Genomic DNA, 23429 nt, shown 5'->3' with positions numbered 1-23429 from the left:
TAAAGTTGTCATGTGAGTAGTACCCTCCGTTAAGTGAGCCAAATGCCAAGTCACAACTGTAGCTGGTGGAGGTAATTAAGTATTCAGCAGTAAGAGGAGATCATGTTTCCTTCAGCAGGATGAAGATCTAAAGAGAAAGACATCTGACACTTCATAAAAGCTAAGATTTCATCCCCGGTCACCTGTGGTTTCAAAGTTATGGCTCATTCATAGTTAGCCGTATAATACGCTAAGAATGACGAAGCGGTAAAACAAAACCCCAAACACTCTGGTGTCGCTTTGTAGAAAATGTTAGCAGTGGTTGACAGGAAGTTAAACCTGCAGCCTAAAACAAAAAAAGTCTATGGGAACCAAATGTGAGTCAGAAACAAACAAAACTGCACTGAGCTCTCCGTGACGCCTCACCTGACCTGACGAGGTCTGACGAGGTCTGACTCGGCGTCTGACCGAAATCTGATGCCAGCACTTAAACTGCGGCTGCTTGCATTCAACCTGAAGTGTGAGAGTGACGCGTCGATGAGCTGCTCCCAAACAAAAGCGCCCTGTTGAAAAGTCCAAGAATTACAGTTCCTGAGGCAGCTGTCAGGTGAAGCTGTGCAGTGCAAAGGTATTCACACCCAGTGCATTTTACTGGGACTTTATGGGTCAGATCAACAAAGAGTGAGCGCTTTAACATGAACAGGAATCAGAAACAAAATGGCTTCGTTGCCTTCAATTGAGGAATTTGACTTCAGTTTTCAAGCACTAAAAGTGTAGGAAAATAAGTATGATTTTATAAACTTCATATTGAATAGAACAATAGATAAATGTATTAGCAGCCAAGTTATTTTCTGAAAAATACAGAGAAAAAGAAGACTTGATGTGATGATGCAGAAATGCTTATTTTATTTTGGTTTTCAATAAAGGTTGCCCATAACAATCTGAAATTTGTGGTATTCAGCCACCTCTACTCTGACACCCCTAATCGGGTGAAAAAGCCTCTTTAGAGGACGGCCATTTGTTGAAGAGTTCAAGTTTACAATAAGACTTGAACTCATGAAAGAAAGAGCTTTGATCAGTTGCTCTTATACTTTTCCTGCGGTATAAATGCTAAATATAACTAATCACAGTGAAACACAGTGTTGACGGCATCATGCTGTGGAGATTTTTGTCTTCATCTAGTCAAGAGTTTTTGGGAAGAAGGATTGAGCAGAAACTGCTACAGAGGTTCACCTTTCAGCATTTAACAATGACGTTAAACAGAAAACCAGCGCTACAGCGGAAGGGTTTAGCTCAAAGTATATTCTTACGTTGTGATGGTCCAGTCAAAGTATAGGCCTCAATTGAAAACTGCTGTCTACAGACGCTCACTATCCAGTCTGAGTAGATATGAAAGGAACTATTTTAGTCTCAAGATGTGCGAAAGCTGTTAGCGACACACCCAATGGATTTGCATCTGTAATTACAGCAAACAGAGGATCTGCAAATTATCACCTTAGAGACTTGGATATAAATGCATGCCACACTTATCAGATTTTCTGTACAAACGAGAAAAAAAGTTGGAAAGCATGTACAGTTTTTCTTAGATTTTTCATTGCGTTGGTGTAAAACATGAACTCTTGATAAATGCAGAGCGATGTTTTAGTTTTAGCCGAGTTTCAGCTGCTCACGACTGACATGCAAGTGCGAGGATAAACACAGGAGAGGAGAACATGGGACGCCTGCTCCAGAAGCTGCAATAATAAAAAAAAAAAAAAGCAACACGCTGTGACACTCGGCCTCCTTCTTTCAGGACGTCGCCTCTCTTGACGAGAAGATGAGCTGTCCTGCACATGTGGCAGCTTGTCCCATTGTGTCAACTGACAACAAGGGTGGGAGTGTGCTGGTGGTTAGTCACAAAACACACACCGAGAGCCGAGTGTGTGTGTGTGCTCGCTCTTTGGTTGTTGTCTGTCGAGGAAACTTGAAATCTGTCGTTTTTGCCGTCTGTCAACAGGCGAGGGCTCGGCGGCGTGTTTCAGAGGCAGCATCTCTGTCGCATCCTCCCTACGTTTTCCCCTGGGAGCCAAAATAAAAATAAAAATCAGCAACAGTTGCACAGCAGTCGTGTGAACCTGCAGTTTCTGAGCACACAAGTTTGTTTTTTGTTTTTTTTTCTCCCCCCCCCTCGACATCTGCTAACAAGTCAGCTTTGTTTCTGTGTGTGCGTGCGTGTGTGTGTTGGTATGTGTGCTGGGATAAAGGGCCTTGATGAATTTTGAATGAGGCCGCTCTGCACACTTAGTCAAAACAGATTCAAACTCTTGGAAGAAGTGGTAACACTCACGCAGTGAGTGGCCATGATCTGCATACATCATGCCCCAACCTATGCTGAGCCCCCCTCCAGCCCCTAACCCACCCACAGCCTCCGCCGCCCTCCGCTTCTCTTCTCTGTCTCTCTGCAGCTTGAACCCCGCAGAGCCCAGAGGAAGCTGCTTCTTATCAGGGAGTGGGGTGTGGGGGGGGGACAGGAAGATGCTGTGAGAGTGTTGGTGGTGGGGTAGGAGGGCAGAGTGGCACTCTGCAGATTTTCACTTGACATGGGCTTCCTTTGTGAGGCTGACTTGTAGCTACAGCTGTACGCGCTGCCAGACTCATAACAACAAAGTTACATTTGTCTCAGTTCGTTCAGTTCGAGGTTCTGATAAATGCCTCCTTCAGAATTCAGCGAGAAGGACACGTTCTTCCAGGACATCGTCCTTTCCTTTCGACGTTGTTTTCATCTTCTGAGGCTGCTGTCATTTTCTGCTCCAGTTTTGATCATTTCTTCTTTTTTCTTTTTCTTTTTTGGGTTAAATCCGTCTCCTTTGAGAGTGTCCCGAAGTTAGAGACTGGATTTTCATCTGCTCATGCAGTGCTTTGCAAAAAGAGCTTGAACTTTTCTCCTTTTTTGCCAGAAGAAAACTACAAACTTCAGTGTTTTATTGGGAGTTTGAGTTACAGAGCATGTAGAAGTGGGCATTTATCACGTATCATTTATCGTGATAAATGTAAGATTTTGATGTATTGTTCTCACAATATAGTCGGATAAAAAAAAAATTATTGCTCTCTTCCTAATTTGACTGAGCTTGAGCTATTTTGTACAGAAGAACAGGCTAAACATTTCATCTCTAAATGTTGGTAGGAGACGCATCTGAAAAGATTTGCTGCTGAAGGGTGCTTTTACAAAACACTGAGTCGGCCACACTTTCCACATTTTTATTTGTAAAAAAAAAAAAAAAAAATTAAATCATGTTAAATCATTAAATCTCTAAGAATTTCTTTTAAAATTCAGTGAGAAACTCTGTCTTTCTCTTTCTCTCACCCCCCCTTTGATTATTCATACATCTTCTTGTATCTTTGGCAGAACCCTGAGAATGAAGTCCTCCAGCATCTCCCAGCACTAGCGGGGCAGCATGGCTCCTGCTCCTCCTTCCAGAGAGGACACCGGCAGCTCATTAGCTCTGCGCTGGAGGCTAACGCCGACATAGATACCCTTCAACTTCAAACTGAACCAATTCAAGCTCGAGTCCTGGTTAAACATCTAAATAAGCTGCATCCAGACTCAGGGGTTTTTCAAACATGCGCTACCTGTGATTTTTTTCTTTGGGCGTCAGAGCTGGACGGTGCGGCTCTTCTGCGCGTCGACCGACCCCGGACCCCGAGCCATGTCTCTTCTCTTAACCCTAAGCATCGTCTGTGGATTGATGCTCCAGCATTACTTCAGTCTGCTCAGCGCTCAGTACTGCATCCCACGGAAGACCGTCGACTACCAGAGTAAGTCACAAGCTCTCCATTAAACACGGGAACTTGGAGCAGTTTGATTCGTTGCATGCATTTGAATATTTTACGCATGATGTACGATCCCGATGGAAGGCTTTAGCTGCTTTACGTTCTTCTCTCTTCTGCTGCAAGTGACAAGTTTATTAGTTTCTCAACAGATTTGCATTTTGCTTTTTGCTGTGAGAGCATTTTTTGTTTCTTTTTTTACGAGGAGTCGAGGCGATTGCGAAACAATGCAAACTTTTTCTCCCTGCCCAGGTCACCTGAATTTGTTCAAAGAAGATGGCATCTTCAATTACTCAACTATGCTGATCAGAGACGACCTGGGTGTGGTGCTGCTGGGGGCGAGAGAGGCCGTCTACGCTCTGGATATGAACAACATCTCGGACCAAAAGGCCGCGGTGAGGACCAGTGCAGAGTTATTACGTCTGGAATAAGGAAAATGTCTGCAGAGCAGTTTACATATTAACTGCATTTCCCACTATCTCGCTCTTTTTTTTTTTTACTGCGCAGCGAAATGCTGCAGCAAGAAAGTTAATCCTTTGTTGAATTTTTATGGCATTTTACTGCAATGATTAGGCCAGAAGATCAAATATTTAGTGAGCTACTCAAGGCTGGACTTGCCTGGTTGCTTGAAGCAGTTTACAGCTTTTTTTTTTTTGTAGACTTTGACCCCTTAGAAGTAGGCGAGTTTATGGTGGTGTGGAAGAAAACAATGGGAGAATTGACCTACAGACTTTCCCATCGACTCAGGTTACTGAATTAATAATAAAAAAAACACAAATTATGTGCTGCTGTTGTCATAAGATTTAGTCTTTATTGTGTTTTGTTTCCTCTCAGTCCCTGAATGTTTTATGACCTCTGATGCCTACATCACAGGTATTTGTCTCGTGTTGTTTCAGGTAACTAATGTCCTGGTATCACCTTCTTACCCGTCTAATAACTATAGAGAGCCCAATTTGAACACCAGCTATGTAATTTATGCAGTTGCTACTGAAATGTTGCAGCACTGACCAAATATTAATGTCACTCATTCTCATTTTACACTATGCAGACACTCTGTCTGCATGGATGAAGACTTACTACCTCAACAATGAGGTTAAACTTGGACTGATGGTGCCCTGACCTCCTCTTCAGGAGTTAATTATCTGCTAATTGAACATTAAACATTTAGCCCAAGGTTGTGAGGTAATCATTAAACATGAGAAAACGAATAAACAAGACATCGCTGCAAAGAAAACCGACATGATTTGATGTTCCACATAATTCACTGATATTCCTGTTTAATGAATGTTTCAGAAACACGAGACAAGATCGCAAACTGTGTCTCAGCGGCTTTAGCTTTGCAGTTTCAGTTTCAAGTTACCTCTTCAGAGCACAGCAGTCTGATGAAAATAAAACTACATTAAAAAAAATTATAGTATATGTAAAAAAAAAACAAAAAACTGAGTCTAGACTTTTAATAAAATTAAGTTCTGTGTTTTATTCAAGGGAGATTTTGTATTGTTGTCATTTTGGGTCTTGTGCATGTAAAGAAATTAATAAAAAAAAACAGCAAGAAAGTTTGATGATGGTACAAAACTTGCAAGCTGGCATCACTTTGAGCTCCACTGAAGTCAACAAAACTGTAGATTTTTGCTTAGTATTTTTAGTGTTTTGCAAAATTTCAGCAGACTCAAGAGTGCCACTGGTGCGGCTCAATCAGCATTCTGAGCGAAAGTGGAATGATGGCCCTCGTTGTTAAAGGCAAACAAAACATTTTAAATAGGAAACTGCTGCAGGGCTGCAAGACAATTATCGCATGCTTTGACAGGATCCTCTCCGTCTGTCTATGCAGGTGTATTGGCGAGTCACCGAGGAGAAGCAGAGGGAGTGCACATACAAGGGAAAACACGCAGAGGTTTGTGCTGCACCTTCCAAAGCAAAGCCTGCCTAATGTCTAATTCTGGAGCGAGGATGCAACCTAAAGGACGGCTGCTGCCTGAAAACCGCACTGCTGCCTCGGGCACTTTCTGTTAATCATTTATATGAGAGTTTAGTTTTATAATTCTTTCTTTTTTCCTTTTCAAGTCCGCATGTAGAGCTCTCTTTGAAGTCCTGTGCTTATAGCTTTGAGCTGAACGTCCAAATAAAGACTCGGCGAGAAACCGTTCACATTCACGTCCTTGACCCTTTGCCCATCAGCAGCTCAGCTCTGAGCGGCACTCGTTGCAACTGTACATGTTTGGCATGTTTTGTGATTTGAGGACTGATCTAATGAACGCCGACCTTGGCGTTCCCTCTGATGGTGTTTTTTTTTTTTTTTGTTGCAGGTGGAATGCCGCAACTACATACAGACGCTGCACAGCGTGAACGACACCACGCTCTACGTTTGTGGCACAAACGCCTTTTCTCCGGTGTGCGATTACATGGTGAGCGGGCTTTACTGAATGCATTAGATCTACAGGAGTGTAAAAACAGGCCCTTCTTTTGAGGTTTTTTGATGTTAATCATTTAAAAATATCTGCCTCACATAGAGAATGGTTCAAGTTGCGTAAAGGTTTGAAGAGAAAAAAACGCTTGAAAATATTTTTTTTTCTTGCAAAACTGCCCCTGAAACAATAAATTTCACGTCCTGCCTTTATTAGAACACATTTCTATTGTTTCTGACTTCCTGTGGTTGAGTTCCTTAGTTCATTCTGTGAGTGCACTGCTCTTTGCAATAGTATTTATTTAGAGATTTAGGATGTCTCACATTTTGCAAAGTTACAACTTCAATCTATATTTCACTGGAATTTTATATAATAAATGAACTTTTTGGTAAACATACAAAATGCTTTCGGTGTGGTTTCTCAATGGCGAGTCCCTGACCTTGAGAAACCCCCCCCCCTTTCTCTGCCATTTCCTGTTTAGTAAATGTCAATAAATGGTAAAAAAAATATTAAGAAAAAAAAACTTTTTTTGGTAGAATTATTAAACCAATTAGACCTGATGGGGAGGATAGATTGGGCCCCTAAGTGCTCTTGCAAAAAAAAACAACTGGCAAAATATTTGACTCTAGAAACAAAAAGGTAGAAGTGGTAGCCAGTTTTACCGTATGCAATGACGTTTGTTGCGACAAAATGCGAAAAAGCTAACACGTGAACAATTTTGCAAGTGAATGTGCTAAAAACATCTTCTGAAAAATGCTCAGCTTTTTCTTTTTAACAAACTTTGAAGGAATTGCTTTAAAAAGATGAACACTGAAGCTGTTTACAAATGCCAGTCAAATTGGAGACGGTAAATATTTAGAGCAGCAACATTATGTAAGTAGGGCTGCCTATAAATGACTACAGTGCTCATGCTTATTTTAATGAGGTAAGACATCAGCCACGGTACGACTGCAGTCACTCACACTCTGACTATTTTTAGCAGCATTTGAGTGAGACTAAGAAAAGAATTGATGAAAGATGATCATGTTTTCATCCTGGCTAATTGTTGTCAGACACGGTTCTTGTTTTTTGGGGGCCGAATCGTAAGAATCAACGGACAAAGAGGCTATTATGCTGAAGCTTTGTTTCACACCAACACGTTTGTTACCAGGAAGCTCTTCCTCTTTCCGATGCAACATAGGATGGAAACAACACATTTCTTTGTTCGACCCATTATTTTGATTTATGTCCCGTTTAATGCATTTTGGCAGCACATTCGCATTTCGGGGAACCTCGCGATCTTAGCTGCACACGGGGATGCTCTCTGAACTGAACAACTTTGTTTTTAAAAGTAGATGCAGTCTGACACTGAGGCATCATCAAAAAAATGGATCTATTTTATCTGTTTTGTGCTTTGATTTAAAAATAATTTATTCTGTTTGACTTTGAAGTTAAGCTACTTTAGAGAATAGAAACTTCCTTTATAATAGAGTTGAAGGCAGAAGATGAGAGGCGCAGACGATGTATGAGCATGAGAACATGCTCTAAAAACACAGTTACATATTTACAGTGATGTTGGCTTAATGAACCATTTTAAAACTACTATTTAAGACAATGTGTATCCACGGTAATGAGTAATTTCTTCACATTTTCTTGGGTTGAGGTGGTAAGAAAAAGGAAATAAGTGGTAAAACTCAGTGACTGATAATATTTTACAGAGATTCAGGGCCATTAGCCTGAAGCTGCAGCTAAAAGTAACAGGCTTTAGGGGAAAAATCTTTATTCGGTGTGATCTAAAGTTGTTGGGTTAAAACTGAGGTGAGCATATGTAAATATGCAACATTACTGGCTAAAATGTTTTCTGTATTGTACTTTGCTGACCACATTTATTGCTACCCCTGGTAAAGATACATATAAAAAAAAACATAAAATAAATGAATCTTTTATTGACAAACTTGGAAAGTGGGGACTTGATTTCCAACATTTTTAGTCCTATAACATTTTCTATCATTTGAGCATTCAGAGAGAGCAATCTTTGTCTCTCTTTTCTTTAGTTTTCAGTAATGTTTAGACTTGCATAGAAGGAGTCTGGTTGTTTTCAGTTCTGTTGTGTTTTGGCTCTATCTGTCGGATCAATGTCACGGTCATTGTGTGCTTTGCTTGCACATCCCATCAGATTTTTATTTGCTCTTTAAAACGATCTGACATTTTAAAGAGCTTGTGCACAGCATGGTCTCAATGATATGACATGACATGACATGAGGTTGAGGCCTGGAGTGTTTGTTTCCTAAAAATGTCAGTCTCAGTCCTATCTAACCGAGGACTTCTACGTTTACAGGTAAAAGTCCAAACTCCTCCACAGTTAAGTACATTTGTGATGGCAGCATTAGGAAAGAAGAGGCTTTTTCCCTTGGCGTCTTGGCCAGTGGTGCAGTTCTCCAGGGATGAGCTTTGGAAATTTCTCCTCCTCACTGTGTGGTGACAAAATAAATATGAAAGTAGCAGTAGACCTTTTGAGTCGCATCACATTTATGCCCCAGGGAGGCGGGTGGTAATGAATTTCTAAGTAGAAGTTCAAAGAAACTCTGATTAACTTAAGAAAGTAAAGTATAAATGAAAAAAAAATGCAATTACATTTTATTTCAAAGGGATTTCTACAGGTTTTCAATAATTGTGCCACTGCTGAGTTAGTATAAGACAATTATTTCTTCAGATTAAATTTCCCCACTGAATAAATGTACTCAAATTAAATAGTTTTTTCTTCTTCTTCAGAGTGAGATTATCCTGCTGCAACAACAGATGAGATGGATTTATTTTGAGAGTTTATTTTTTTTAGTCCTTACCAGGGATGCCAATAATTGTGGCTAAATGTATTTAGCTTACTTCGTTATGCAACCAGTGAGCTCACCATTCTCCACTGCCGTGTTGTGTCTGATTAAAACAACGCTTTCCATCTTTGTCCTGTTTCTGTCCTGCCCTTCGTCTCTTTGTTTCCGACAGACGTTTGCAAACGACCAGCTGACCCTGAAGGGAAAGCAGGAGGAGGGAAGAGGGAAGTGTCCTTTTGATCCCTTTCAGAGATACTCCTCCCTCATGGTTGGTGAGTGTCGACACAGATGTGAAACGTTTCGCACAGCATTCGTGCTCCATCCAGTTGGTACGCTTAGCGTTTGGTGGAGCCTCCTCAGTCTGCATACAGTCCATGTTAATATAATATGTTAACATGCAAAGTTCGCCCAGTTCATTAGCGGGTATATTAATGCTTTATTGTTTTATTTTTGATGAGAACGAAGGATTTCCAGGAATGCTTACTCCTCTATTGTTCCTGTCCAACAGGAACTGAGCTGTACTCTGCTACATCCATCAACTTTCTGGGCTCTGAGCCTGTGATTCTGCGCAACTCAAATTTGCCTCTTCGCACAGAGTTTAAGCACTCCTGGCTCAGTGGTGAGTTATTAAATCGCTAAATAAGCCAACAAAACATCTTTAAAAATATGCATTTAGGTGTTTTTATTCATGCTGTTGGGTTTTTATTTGTCACCGTTTGATTTTAGAGCCAAACTTTGTCTACATGGACTTCTTGGAGGAGAGCGTCGACAGTCCCGACGGGGACGACGACAAGGTGTACATGTTCTTCAGTGAGAACGCCATGGAGTACGACTTCTACAGAAAAGTCACAGTGTCCAGAGTGGCGCGCGTCTGCAAGGTATCAGGGCAACGCAGCGTTGCATAAGAGCTTTGGAGGCGACGTCCGAGCCAGGGTCGGGGTTAAACATGGCGGCTTGTTGTTGTCTTCGTTTAGGGAGATATGGGCGGCATGCGGACGCTGCAGAGGAAATGGACCACGTTCCTGAAAGCCCGTCTGGATTGTTCCTTCCCTGAACCCAGCTTGCCCCCCATTGTCCAGGACGTCTTCCTGCTGCGGCACAAGGACTGGAGGAAGAGCGTCTTCTACGCCGTCTTCACACCTCAGTCGTGAGTGTTTACTGTCAGAGCCACGCAGTTTTTATGGCTGCGTGTGGGTGTTGAATTTAGTTAAGGAGGCTGCTGATATGTCAGACTGGAAGAAGAATCAAAAGCATAAAGCTGAATAAAAATCTATAAATTATGGAGCGTGTGTCGGGGGAACGGGAGACGAAAGAAAACCCTTCTGTTGTTAATTTGCTCGTGTTTGCGATGCATAATCCTCTGCTGTGTGTTTCAGGGGCTTGTCTCAGATCTCTGCGGTGTGTGCCTTCACCGTCGCGTCGATTCGAGAAATTTTCAATGAGGGAAAGTTTAAGACATCTGTTGCCGTGGAGACGTCCCATGTGAAATGGGTGATGTACACGGGAGAGGTACCGGAGCCCAGACCGGGAGCGGTAGGTTGACGGAGCTTTCTGCTGCCTGAACTCGTAATGATGAACTCAAGCAAATCAAGTTTGGGCGGGGGGGGGAATTATGTTTTTAATTTGCTGCCATTTTCAGTGCATCAACAATATGGATCGTAAAAAGGGGATAAATGGCTCCCTGGATTTACCGGATAAAACCCTCCAGTTCATCAGAGACAGGCCCCTGATGGACGAGGCTGTTCGCCCGCTGACTGGGGGCCCGCTGCTGCTCAAGAGGGGACCCTTACTGACTCGAATTGTGGTGGACAGCGTGCTGGCTCTGGACGGAGACACTTACAACGTCATGTTTATCGGAACTGGTAAAACAATTCAGCCTTAGTTAATATCTTGTCTTTTTTTTTTTTTTACAACCACAAACATGGAAGTGTTTATGTTCTGTACCAGCGTAGAGTGGTGAATCAAAAAAAACCATCAACACAGATTCAAAAAGTATAATGTGGTAACTCTGGAGGAGCTGCAGAGGTTCACAACCTTGGTGATAGAAACTGTTGATAAATCTAGTAATTATGAAAGAATAGCAAGAATAAAGCTGTTGTTGAAAGAGAGCAATAAGGTTTTTTTCAAATTTATAAGATTTCATGCAGGAAACACTACAAACATGTTGTTCTCTGGTGAAAAGATAAACTGACTTGTTTGCAAAACAGTGTTGATAGGAAGATGGATGAAGTGAAGTATTGGGCCATTCTGGAAGACAAGTGCAGAAAATGTTAGAGCGGGACAACAACGACTCTAAACATGTAGTCAGAGACAAAATGAAGGAGTTTTGATCAACACATATTCACGTTTCAGAATGGCCCTGTCAAAGTCCAGTCCAGTTGAGAAGCTGTGGCAAAATACGTATATTTTAACATCCACTTTACAAATATGCCCTGCTCTGTGTTGATGCAAAATCCTAGTAAAATATATTTAAGGCTCCTGTTTTGTCTCCTTGACAGAAAACGGCTACATTCAGAAGGCCGTCAACTTTGACGGAGAGATGTTCATCATCGAGCAGATTCAGGTGTACAAAAACCCTGAGGCCGTCAACGTCCTACGTCTCTCATCAAGCAAGGTAACATCGGCGCACGTAAACCCGTCGCAATTAGTCAATTAATCACATGATGAACTAGAATGAGCATAATAATTTCTATTCTGATCATTTATTTTTTTTTGAAGGGTCATTTTGTTTGCAGAAGCTTAATAGTCCATTTTTTTTATGGTTTTGTTTGTGTGTGTTTTTTGTTTCTGATATTTATGGTTTTGTTTTGGTTGTTGTTGTTTTATTTTGACAATTTAAAATATCTTCCAGTTCCAGGGTTGAGTGTTCTTTATAAAATTTAAGATTATTAGTCTTGCATTATTATTCTATTGTCAATACATTACCTGAAAACGATCTCAAAACAACAATATTGTTGGTCATCGCAATAATATCTTGGACAATATACCGTCCAGCAACATTTGTCAGCATGGCCTAAATGATGAGGACAAAACAAAAGTTCCTAAATATTTAATATAATATTTCTGTTTCCAAAGGGTCAACTCTATGCCGGTTCTGAATCTGGTGTCGTCCAGATGCCGGTCAGTAACTGCAGCCGGTACCAGTCTTGCGAGGACTGCATCCTGTCCAGGGACCCTTACTGTGCCTGGGACTCGTCCGCTGAGCGCTGCTCCTCCGTCTCTTCTCTGTCTGCGTCCCCCGAAGCTGCAGTCCAGAGTCTGAAGGAGGGGAACGTGTCACAGTGTCCTCCACCAGGTGTGTCCGTCATGACTCCTGCCACTTTTATGAGTGTGAGGTTGGGCTAACCTCTTTGCTTTTGTGTGCGATGACGTTTACAGATCCAGTGCCAGCTGTGGACGTTGCTCTAATTCCAGGGAACAACATCCAGCTGCCTTGCCAGCGTCACTCCAACCTGGCGGAGGTCCACTGGAGGTTCGCTGACCTCCGGGTTTTATCTACGCACAAATACTACATCTACAGCGACGGCCTCCTCATCCTGAACACGACCGCGTCGGACGCAGGCTCGTACTTCTGTGACTCGGTGGAGCAGATCAACAGCAGGACGTACAACAGGACTGTGGCCGTTTATCATTTACAAATCTCCTCTGAGCCAGTCAGCCCCGCTCCCGGCATAGCAGCCACAAAACACTTCATTCAAACTCCGAAAATGGCTGCAACTGGGTCACAGCCGGACCTGGAGAGCGAGGACCCGCTGACGCCTGAGAATCAAAGCGACTCTGGGAGAATGAGTCGCCTGGAGGTGGCCGTGGCTCTGCTGTCGCTGCTCTGCCTCTCTCTCGTCGCCGTCATACTGTGGTTCTGGAAGCGAGGGCACTGGAAGTGCTCCGGGTTGGCACAGAGATCCATGGGCGGCGAGGGGAAGCAGCAGCCGTCGTCAGACTACACGCACATTCAGAACAGAAACTCTGAGATTAAGCTCCTGGGGGCGGAGGCCGGACCGTGCACCGCCAACAATAATCACACCACTGTGGACTTCAAAAAGAACGGGGAGTACCACTTCCCACCTCTGGCCAGCATTTCAAGTCTGAACGGTCTGGGATACATCCGTGACGAGTCGGAGATTTGACTCTGCTGAGGCTTCAGTCCTCGTTCTGCATCGGTGCAATAATGATGTACTTGCAATGTGTTCAGGTACGTCTCAATAAACTGAAATTCAAGCAAAAAGCTTATTTCAGTAATTCAGTTCAAAGTCATGTGCTGTGTAGATTCATACTACACAGAGAAGTGTTTGTTTTAGTTGGCTTTGATAATATAATAAAAATAAAGTTTTTATTATTTATTATCCATCAATTGTCTGATGGTTGGGCTGCTGAGGCCCGTCTCCAGTGATCATTGGTCATGAGACAAGAACTATAATAAATATATAATATAAATACAATATAATGACTTTGCTTCACAATTGTCCCCAGGCTGTGACAATCCCTGATGCTTTTCCTACCACACTTTTTCCTTCCACTCAATTTACATTAATATGCTTGAAAACAGTTCTCTGAACTTTAGTGGCCTACCTTCAATCAATAACTGACTCCTGAACAAATGTCAAATCGGTGGCATTTCCCATGACTGTAGAGGCCATAGCATGATCTTAAAATATTTTTTTTCATTGGTTATTATTATAAATGTTTTATCATCCTTAAATTACAAAATAGACAATTATATATACATAGTTTCCCGTTCTGAACCGAACTACTGAAATAGATAAACTTTCCACAGATCTTCCAGTTTGTTGAGATACGCCTTCAGATGGTAAATGGGTTCCTTGTTCTTTCCTGGGTGATTTCCAATGTTTGTCCAGGCAGCTGATATTCACTAAAAAGACATGTAACTTGTTAAATATCTGCTCCAGAAATGTTTTTTACAGTCATATTTTTGTATAATCCTAATCTGTGAATACAATCTGTGTAATATTTATGTACAGTCAAGCTTTTTTTTTTTTGACTATTTATTGGAGGAAATTCCCATTTTCTATTTCTATCCTTGAATCTTTGAAATGAACATGTAGCATCTTGGTGACCGATCTCCAAGCCTAATTCATTTCATGGATCCTGCTGTATGAAATCAACAGGGGTAATTTTTTTCATTGCTCTTTGGTTGAATTAACCTTAATGCCTCTACTTTTTCACCACTCATTCAGTAAAAAAAAAAAGAAAAAAAAGCCATATGTGATTAACTACTTCTCAACAAAAATCACAATTTCTACCAAATATTTACCAGTTTTAGTAATTACATCCTAACCCTCCAGTAGGAAGGCAGTTCTTTTATTCCTTTAGGTGATGTTCACACAGCTTTACTTCAACTTGTACATTTGTGTTACTCTGAAAAAGACAAACCTGTTGCAGGAATGTAGAGGTGTGGGTGTAAATTTCTGGTGGCATATAAATAAATAAAAAAATAGGGGAGATGGGGGGGATTTGACCTGGAAACACTGCCTTGTAAAAATAAATACGGTAATAAGTGTTTTTGTGATGATTTCCTTTTTTCTTACACAGTTGAGTCCTTTGAGATTTCTTTTATTGGGGAGATTGTGATTTAGGAAGACTTGAGAACAGAAGAACTTAAATCTCACTGTTCTCAGGTTATATACAGTGACAAAAATCCTTTTTTTTTTTTTCCCACACACCTACACTTGAATCTATCCCGTTTCGTCTCATACAAGTGTTGAAATAGAAGCGATGTGTTGAGATTCTCATTAAATATTTACCCGCATGATATAAAGAAGTTGTCATGTACATAATTAGGGATCGAAATTGCTTCTGGGTGATTTAAAAAAAAAAAAAAAAAGATTACTGCTGTTGAATACATGTATTATTTCAATACTCCATCAGCCAATTGCAGCTGGTGTCACAAGGCTTGGAAAGACTGGCTCATACCGATTTATCAGCAATGTTGCAGTTCATGAATCCCAGATGTCACCAAAGCAGTTGGTGTCATCCAGATGCCAGATGTTTTTAAAGTTAAAAATGCAAGAATGGAAAAGTTTGGCACACTCTAAAATTACTTTCTCATGTTACAAATTCAAACTTCATATTATCTTTTTAATCTTTAGTATTTATGACACACCAACACAAAGTAGTACATAATCACAAAGCAGAAAATTAGGCATGATTTTGAAAAAAATAAATCTTCCTTGAGTTAACATTGTGTTGCAACTACAGCTGCAATCTTTTGGGGGTTAAGTCACTGCCAGCCTTACACATCTAGAAATATTTACTCTTCTTTGCAAAATAGCTCAAAAAACAATTCAGATTGAGTGGAAATCATCCATGGGCAACAGTTTAGAAATTTTGTAGTGGATGTACATTTGGACTTTGACTAGACCCATTCAAAACATAAACATGCATTAATTAATTGCCTATTCCTCAGTAACTCTGGTCTATCACTGACTGATAGGCCAGAAAACCAAGTGTCAAATTTCTTCTGCTTCAAAATAAAGCTTTGATTTGAGTCCCAACAAAATACTCTGACATTTGGCTTTCACGTTTAACAAATAACAGAAAACAAAATATTTGTCACAATGTGTTATGTCATAACACAAAAGTGGTGCATTCTTCTGCTGTGGCAATGCTTCGTGGAAGAAGCAAACTGTGATATGAACTGCAGTTCAGCAGTCCAATTTGGTGGAATAAACCAGAAACGCTGTGTGAATAAAGTAATTTATTGAAATGTCGCGACATGTATGGAATACCTTCACACGTCCGCTTTATTTTCTGAAACCTAATAATGAAGATTTAAGACATTACACCTGGCAGTTGTCCTCGAAGGACACTTTAATAACAATGAAAAGTAAATAAAATGTCACAATCTACAATGAAGGCACTGTCTTTTTCCTCTTAGTTGAGATGTGGACTTCAGGCAGGCTTTGACAGGCGCAAGATTAGATTTTAATTCCATACATAAAAAACATGTTGGAAGGACAAAAGTCGAGCCCAACTCAGAATTAGCCTGCAGTTAATCCATTGATCCATGCAGGTTTCAATCAGTCTGGATATTTCAAGCAAGGTACGAGCTCATTTCAGATGAATGTTTTAGTGGCCACATGCAAGCCTGTTGTGATTAAACACAAAATCTGTATCTGGTGGAAAGTGAAAGAAACGACAACGATGGCAGCAGGAGATAAAGATGCTTTTATCCACTGAAAGCAAACAAAACTCAGCTGCCCTGGCTGCTTAGGGTGTGACTTTTCAATTAGTGAAAGAGGAGGAGTTAAGTGTTTTGGCATATCAGTGTTCAGTAAGAAATCAAACAGAAAACCTGCTTCACTGAAGCATAAGATTAGAAACACAGCTTTTGTTAAGGCAGGCGCAAGTCAAGCGGGAGACTTTTAAACATGCAAAATCTGCTACAGTGAGGCAAGCATGGAAGCATCTCTAACAAACCAAACTTATAAAATAATGGAAAAAAAACCCACAATCACCCATGCTACGTTATGTAGCATGCAGCTTTGTAAAAATCCTAACATTACACAGATCCATAAGGCACACTTTCTTCACTTTGCTTTAAAGTGATCACTCATTTTGTTTCTGCATGTCTGCAATCCATTAAACCTTCAAAAGCAAATATTTAATTTAAGTCTAAGACTATATTTGTTTTTTTTCTTCTTATTAACTTTTTGTAAACAAAGTAGAAACAGAATGGCACATTTTGAAGGCAACCATAAAAACAGTTTCAGGCTGATGGAAAAAAAACTAAAAAAAAAAAAAAAAAGACCTTCATAGCTATTATTTTACTTAAATTTAAAATAACTGTCTAATCTATACGTTGAGAGTGACATGCTGATTTGTTTTGAAGTGCTTTTGTCAGCATTGTGGAAATGACCGACCATCTGTCTCCCCCTAGTGGCGAACCTCAGCCATCACCAGTGGCTGTTGTCAGGGTAACTGGGCACCGCGGTGGGGTACTGAGGCAAAGTCGGGCCCTGGGCCGACTGAGCGACGGCGTCAAACGCTGCGTTCCTCACCGGGGCGCTCTTCCACAGCCCGGTGCTCCACTCCTCCTGAGCGCGCTGCATGCTGCCGCCGCCGCCGCGGTACATCCTGTGCACCTGGGACACGAAAACGGGAGGAAACGTTATGATTGGCGAACAGGGACGTCTCAATTACTTAGAGTAACACTGAAAAGCTAATGCATTGTAGAGATTCGGAGATTTATTTCTGGTCATTTTGTTGACGACAGCTAAAATTGATTTATAAAGTAAAAAGTAATTTAATCCCTGAGGTGGTGCTTGGGTCTTTTGGACCAGTCTACGTGTTCTTCTGACCGCTGACGCTCTTCTTGAAGCCGTCTTCACAACATGGAGTTAATATTTGTAAAAGATTAGGTTAAAAGAAGGAAAGAGAAATTAATCTAACACCAAAACCATAACCCTTCCCAGAAGGCCAGGTTGGTTTAGATATATTACTTCCCTAAATTAACAAAAATCATCATTTAAAATCTGTTTTTGCATTTTTATCAAATACTAGAATTTGATTGATGATCTGAAAAAAAAAAAATCCAAAACAGAATAAATACTGTATGTAAAGGAAGCAAAACACTTTTTCGCAAAATTAGAAAAATACATCAACTTTTCAATGATTTTCTAATTGACTGAGATTCGCCCGTATTTTTGACTTCTGTCGATAAACTCAAAAACTACGCTGCAGGGTAAAATCACTTCTAGCTTGTTGTTCACTCACCTTAATGAGAACCAGTGCCATTAGTGCGGCCACCACAGTGAAGAGCAGCGTTGTGATAAGCATCACTATAGCGGAGCCCACATTCTCGCTGAAAAACATCACTGTGGCAATCCAGCCGCTTTGTGTCGGTGAGGATGAGATGAAAGTGGTACGAGTTAGAGTATCAGACAGTGAGCACACAGCAAAGTGGATTTAGTACAAACAGTATTAAGCAGTGAGAACTGAGATGCGGTGACACACTCAATAATCAAATGAGTCATTATTAAAACCATGAGTGAACAGCACAGTCACAACAAGCATGTGTGCAGTTCTCTTAATTGTGTTTAGACTGCCAGAGGGAACATGCTTTGTTTTGGATGTTTATTGGGCAAAAAAAAGGGGAAAAAATAACTTTTTTAAAAAAAAATTGAAGCAGATTGCGGGGGAAAAAAACTGGATATGTAAAAAATAAAATAAAAAAAAAGAATTGCTAAGTTTGCTGAGAAACCACCTTCTCTACTCTTTTCCAAGGCTGGAGAAATTTCATCACAACACACATTTCATCAATAAAACAGTAAAACCCTCAAGCACACACAGCTGAAGAAGTATGCAAAATGACTTGATCATCAACTGAGCAATTCATCATTTTCAACTTTTCCTTAAAGTCAAAATGCGTACGATTCAGAGATTAGTTTTACAAGAACCTGATGCCGTCGTCTGCTGTGTGTGTCTTACTATGGAGAGATACAAAAATAAAAGGTGGCTCAAGAGATTACTTAAGGCAGCTGACAAGAGCGAGTATAAAGGTCGGTGGCCGATGCTTTAATGTGGTTTTTCTAGAGAGAAGTCTCGCTGAAGGGAAGGAATGCTAAACTAATATTCTGAAGTTACTTAAAATATTCCCATGATGAACATCTTGCAGCAGAATAAATTCCTTTTAATGCAGTAAGAAGCTTATCTGTGCTTCTTATATCAGGCTGTGCCGCCTGCTATTATAAATAGCTAACTGTACCTGGGCTTGGTGCGTCTAGTTTGTGGTAAAGATGTAGTTCAACACCTGACAGAAGAGCACCCAGTTAAAAAGCCATACATGCGTCGTTCTTTCACACAGATTGATGTGTTTTTCTTTAAATTCATCTAGTAGATGCTGAAACATTGATTTAAAAATAAGAATATTTTTGTTTTAGCCGTTTTTTCTTTTATTTTTCCTAGAGTAAAGTTATCCGTCACTCTTACAAGCTGAACCTCGACATGACCTGGTTATTGTCGATCTAAGCCAGGTCTGAATATTTATGATCTCAAAACCACCAGATTTTTCATCACACTGCGTGGCGGAGAGTCTGATTAACAGATGAAAGAGAAAGTGCCAGAATGACACAGCATCACATTTCAGTATTTCTATACTGAGTCATTAGAACAATTAGTATCACCAATAAGTGATGGTTTTAGGTCATGCATACAAATATGTGGAGAACTACAAAAAAGGTTGCAACTATGCTAAAAATCTGCACTAAGAAATGAACTGAACATGTAGAGGCAAAGGGTTCTCTAGAGATAAGAGCAAAAAAAAAATAGGATCAATTACTATGACAATATTTTAACTTCTTTGCAGTTTAGCAAAACGGTAAACAACATAGCACTTAGCATACAAGTTGATATCCTTTATGGAAGTGTGCTTCAGCCAGGTAGCTATTTTATTTTATTTAAATATAAGTGCTCATCTTTGTGTGCTTCCATTTGCCTGTCAATTTTTTGATAATGCAAATAAAAAGTCACTACTGAAGGACACATAAAGGATCATTGTACACTAAAATAAACCGTCTTTTAAACAAACATGAATCTACTGCATAATAAACATATTTTTTTACAGTGTAAACAAAGATCCGCTCCATGCAGATGTGTTCAGCAGCAGCCCTGTACAATATTTATCTTTCTGGTAATTTTGCATAAAATTTTCTTGTGTGATAATCTACAGACGAAGAGAAGGTTGCCACGGTTTCTGGACTTTTTTCTGCTCTAATTGCCAGCTTCAGTCCTACTCCACGATGACCTGCGTTAGCATTAGCCACATTAGCCTCCAATGCCTTTAAACCTAAACGTGGGCATAACGAAGAAGCGCTCTGGTTTGTTTCATTGCTTCATTACTTCACAACCGACTGAGCTGTCAGCTGATTCACAGTTACCTCCATTAATTTGTGCCACAGAAGGACGAAGCGCATCTTGACAACTGAGCTCAGACCAACACAGCGCCATCATGTCCTAAAAGCTAACATCTAACATCTACTTAGGAGGTTTTCTACCTCACTGCTGCAGATTCAGGAGCTTTACTGACCTTTTCAGGTTTCTCTGAAACATCAGAGTCACTCGTTGCGTTACCGTTAAATTGCTCACCTTGTCTATCCTCCCATGTTTACACATTAAATATTAGGACAGTAATGGCACAACAAACCTGGCGAACAGCTGTGTACTGTCACGATACAACACAAATGACAATGGAGTAGAGTCTGAACAAGTTCAATCTAAATATATATCTTTGTTTTCATTTTTAGTAAAATGTCTGATAACAGAGTAGATATAAAATAAAAAGTGACTAGATAGCAAAAATCCTTGAAATAATCTCTGATAAAAAACCCCCAAAACAAACAAACTGGTGGACATAAAGTCTTGATAGTAAGTTTGGTCCAGACTCACCATGTTCCCCATCCAGAGATGCCTATAGCTTGGATAACGGTCAAGACACACTGAAGGAAAAAGATGAAGAAGAAGGCCATGAAGTTGAAGGAGCTATCAGCCCTGTGAACGGCAAAGGGAAACGCAAAGTCATGATGCCGGAGAGATTCAGAGCTGCTAAATTGTCTTTGATTCTAACTTTTTATGTGAAAATCTGACGCTATGAAACGTGACACCGTCAACAAAACAAGCAGTGGAAAGACCAGAAAAGCCAGGCTACAAATTTTACATGGAAAGGAAAAAACTCCTCTGACAGAGATTATCACTCTACAGCTGTATCAATGCTGATATCAACCAAATATCTGAAAATAATCAGCAATGATTATGCAAGAAGTATTTATACATTTCGTGTTTTTTTTTTCACATTTTGTTATATTACAACTGCAAACGTCAAGATATTTTAATCTGGGTTTTTTTTTTATTTTTATGACAAACCAACACAAATTAGCAAGTAAAGTTGAACAAAGTGTAACTCACATCTGAAATTGTTTTAAAAATAAAAATCTGAAAAGTGTGATGTACATTTTATGCCAGTTGACTCAGAAACCTTTAAATGAAAATAAACCCAACAAATTATTTTCAAGAGTCAACTAATTAGAAAACACAGGTAATCTCAAAAGCTTTCAACATGTCAACATCTCACAGAGAACTGTGTATTGCACACGTGTCAAACCTGAGGCCTGTGGGCCAAATCCGGCCCGCCATAGCTTTTTACGTGGCCCTCTGGATTCTACACTAAACACCAAGTGTGCTTAAAATATTATGTTATCAATCTAATCAGTGCAGTCTTTTTCTGCTTATTGCTAAATTATATCAATCAGTCCCTCCAGTTCCTTGAGAGTTATCGTGGAAATTCACACAAAACAGATCCCTGCTCTTTTGTTGCGCTAATACATAATTGGGAGTGTATTGCATATTATTCTCAAGAATTGTCAAAAACTTTCTTACTTGTACTAAACAGCTGCCTCAGCTTTAACTGATGTCAGATTATATAATCCACAATCTGTACAACGAGTAATAAAAAGTTGCGTTTACCGTCATAAATAAGTGCAAATATTTCCAAATAAGCCACAAACACTTTGGTTTTTATAGCCAAAAATCACAAAAAGAATCACAAAATTCTGGAGGTACTGAAATGATGTTCAATAATATTATTTCATTTTAAGAATTCACTGATAGTTTAACAGTTTGGTGAGCAAGTTTTATCGGTTCATTCTGGCACAACCGGCCCTTTAAGAGCATTAATGATCTTGATTTGGCACAAAATGAACAAAAGAGTGACAAGACCAAGTGTGAAATCTGTAAGTACCAAACAAAACGCCATGCGAGGCAAAACCTAGCGCTGCACATCGCTTGAACACACCAGCTGTAGAGAAGCATGGTGGGGGCAGCATTATTCTGTGGCAATGCTTTTCTTCAACAAGCCCAGAGCACGTGGTCAGTGGCATAATAGATGTAAATATTACACAAAATCCCAGTAAAAATCACAGTGAGGTTTGTGGTTGCAATGTGACAACGTGAAAAGGTTCGGGAGCTGTGGAAACACTTGAGGCGTGCACAGAGTCCTGATTTAATCGCAGCTTTTGCTAACAACCAACATGTTTTGATAGGATTTAAGCCACTTACCTGAAAGCTTTGTAGAGCGGTCTGAACCAACATGTGTAACTGCAGGGGCTGAAGAGAAGGAGCCAGAGCAGAGAAAAACCAAAGTTTGCGGCACTTCCCCCTCCAGCCCACCAAGCAATGCATGAAATGACATTTATGCACAGTGTGGCCGAATACACTGAAGACGAGAAGGGGAAAAGGGCGGGAGGGTCGGAGAAAGAGGAAGTGAGTGATTTTGAGATTAAGGGAAAAATAACATTTTCTTTATGATAAATGTGTGCGCAAACTACTTACTCATCCAAAGCTTGTAAACTCTCTGCACCAGCTGCGTGTGAGGTGCAGGGATTTCTTCATCGATGTTTTGGTAAAAGCATGGCTTTAGTCTTAAGAACTTTGGCAAGGGAGGAAAGTTATTTACCCGCTCTAAAAGAGGAAGCAAAGATTCACAGTCATTCCTACTGCATTTTAATTTAAGAATCCAAAAGTTAGGAAAACGTTAACTTCTAGATTAATATCTTCATCGATCCATTAATAGAAATCCACTCCCTTTTTTGGGTGGGGAGTGAATTCCTATTCATGGATTAATGAAAACATAATCCATGAATACAGATTAATATTAATCCACGAATAGGAATTCATATAGGAATAAAAATTGAATTAACACATAAACACAAACCTGCCATGTTGAAATTGCCCTTCCTTCCTAAATAACAGGAAGACACAGATACAACATATGTAAATATTAATATATATTTAATAATTCTGTGAATTAGTAAATATATTCATAATTATTCCTACTATCTATTTGCATTCTATGCTGTTCAGCAACAATAATTACAACAATAACTGTAATTTCAGGTATATTTACGTCTTAAAAGGAGCTGTACATTTTATATAATTAAAAATGTGTCTAAATACAGTCAGCGAGAAACTCCTTTCTGCCCATTTCGACTTTGGTCTAACTGGTGACTAATTTTACAACCAAGCAGTAACTTATGCACTCATCTAACCCATTTAAAGTTATCTAATGTTCACGTTGCAAGGATAGCAGGAAGGAAAAAGCAGCTAACTCGCTCTGTTGGTACAGGGGTCCAACCACGATGAGCAAAGAAGAGCGTCAATTATCTGTTTATATTACATATTTGCTTTGTTTGAGCAATTGTCTGATAGCGGAAAAAGGTGAAACTCTTGCGGCCATGACGTGGATGCAAGACGTATTTAAATAAAAGCTACTTTTACCAGGTTTAGATGTTTCTCCTCACGTTTCCGTCGACAAATGCAGGGATCCTCGAAATACTCGGGATGCGCTTTTTCGACCCCAGTCAAACGCTTTGCGACTGCGCTGCACCGTGTATTATTTTGTAGTTTAATACTATTCTCTTTG

The 23429-nt window shown here is 40.1% G+C and overlaps 2 protein-coding genes across 3 annotated transcripts in view; one reads left to right on the top strand and one right to left on the bottom strand.

Moving 5' to 3' along the window:
- The window catches only part of LOC103463726 (semaphorin-4E), a 21527-nt gene extending 7011 nt beyond the window's left edge, over positions 1 to 14516 (top strand). Inside the window, exons 2-14 of the mRNA XM_008407274.1 lie at positions 3365 to 3774; positions 4039 to 4181; positions 5618 to 5680; positions 6093 to 6191; positions 9171 to 9270; positions 9507 to 9617; positions 9725 to 9876; positions 9973 to 10145; positions 10375 to 10531; positions 10638 to 10860; positions 11497 to 11612; positions 12074 to 12293; positions 12377 to 14516. Coding sequence (XP_008405496.1) covers positions 3666 to 3774; positions 4039 to 4181; positions 5618 to 5680; positions 6093 to 6191; positions 9171 to 9270; positions 9507 to 9617; positions 9725 to 9876; positions 9973 to 10145; positions 10375 to 10531; positions 10638 to 10860; positions 11497 to 11612; positions 12074 to 12293; positions 12377 to 13125 — 2415 coding nt within the window. The 5' untranslated portion in view covers positions 3365 to 3665 and the 3' untranslated portion in view covers positions 13126 to 14516. The remainder of the gene's footprint in view (positions 1 to 3364; positions 3775 to 4038; positions 4182 to 5617; positions 5681 to 6092; positions 6192 to 9170; positions 9271 to 9506; positions 9618 to 9724; positions 9877 to 9972; positions 10146 to 10374; positions 10532 to 10637; positions 10861 to 11496; positions 11613 to 12073; positions 12294 to 12376) is intronic.
- Positions 1755 to 23429, bottom strand: scamp4 (secretory carrier membrane protein 4). Of its 2 annotated transcripts, XM_008407272.2 has the most exons (7): positions 23285 to 23418; positions 22722 to 22748; positions 22340 to 22468; positions 22067 to 22223; positions 20402 to 20503; positions 17732 to 17849; positions 15699 to 17100 (listed from the first exon to the last, which is right to left on the bottom strand). In XM_008407272.2, the coding sequence occupies exons 2-7, from the start codon at positions 22726 to 22728 to the stop codon at positions 16912 to 16914; spliced, it is 702 nt and encodes a 233-aa protein (XP_008405494.1). In that variant the 5' UTR covers positions 22729 to 22748; positions 23285 to 23418; the 3' UTR covers positions 15699 to 16911. The 2 variants fall into 2 exon arrangements, with proteins under 2 accessions (XP_008405495.1, XP_008405494.1); XM_008407273.2 differs by lacking the exons at positions 15699 to 17100; positions 17732 to 17849 and adding an exon at positions 1755 to 2037 and having other exon boundaries at positions 23285 to 23429.

This window comes from Poecilia reticulata, linkage group LG4 (assembly GCF_000633615.1).
Source record: "Poecilia reticulata strain Guanapo linkage group LG4, Guppy_female_1.0+MT, whole genome shotgun sequence".
Taxonomy (NCBI): Eukaryota; Metazoa; Chordata; class Actinopteri; order Cyprinodontiformes; family Poeciliidae; genus Poecilia; species Poecilia reticulata.
This window is presented reverse-complemented; position numbering and strand designations above follow the sequence as displayed.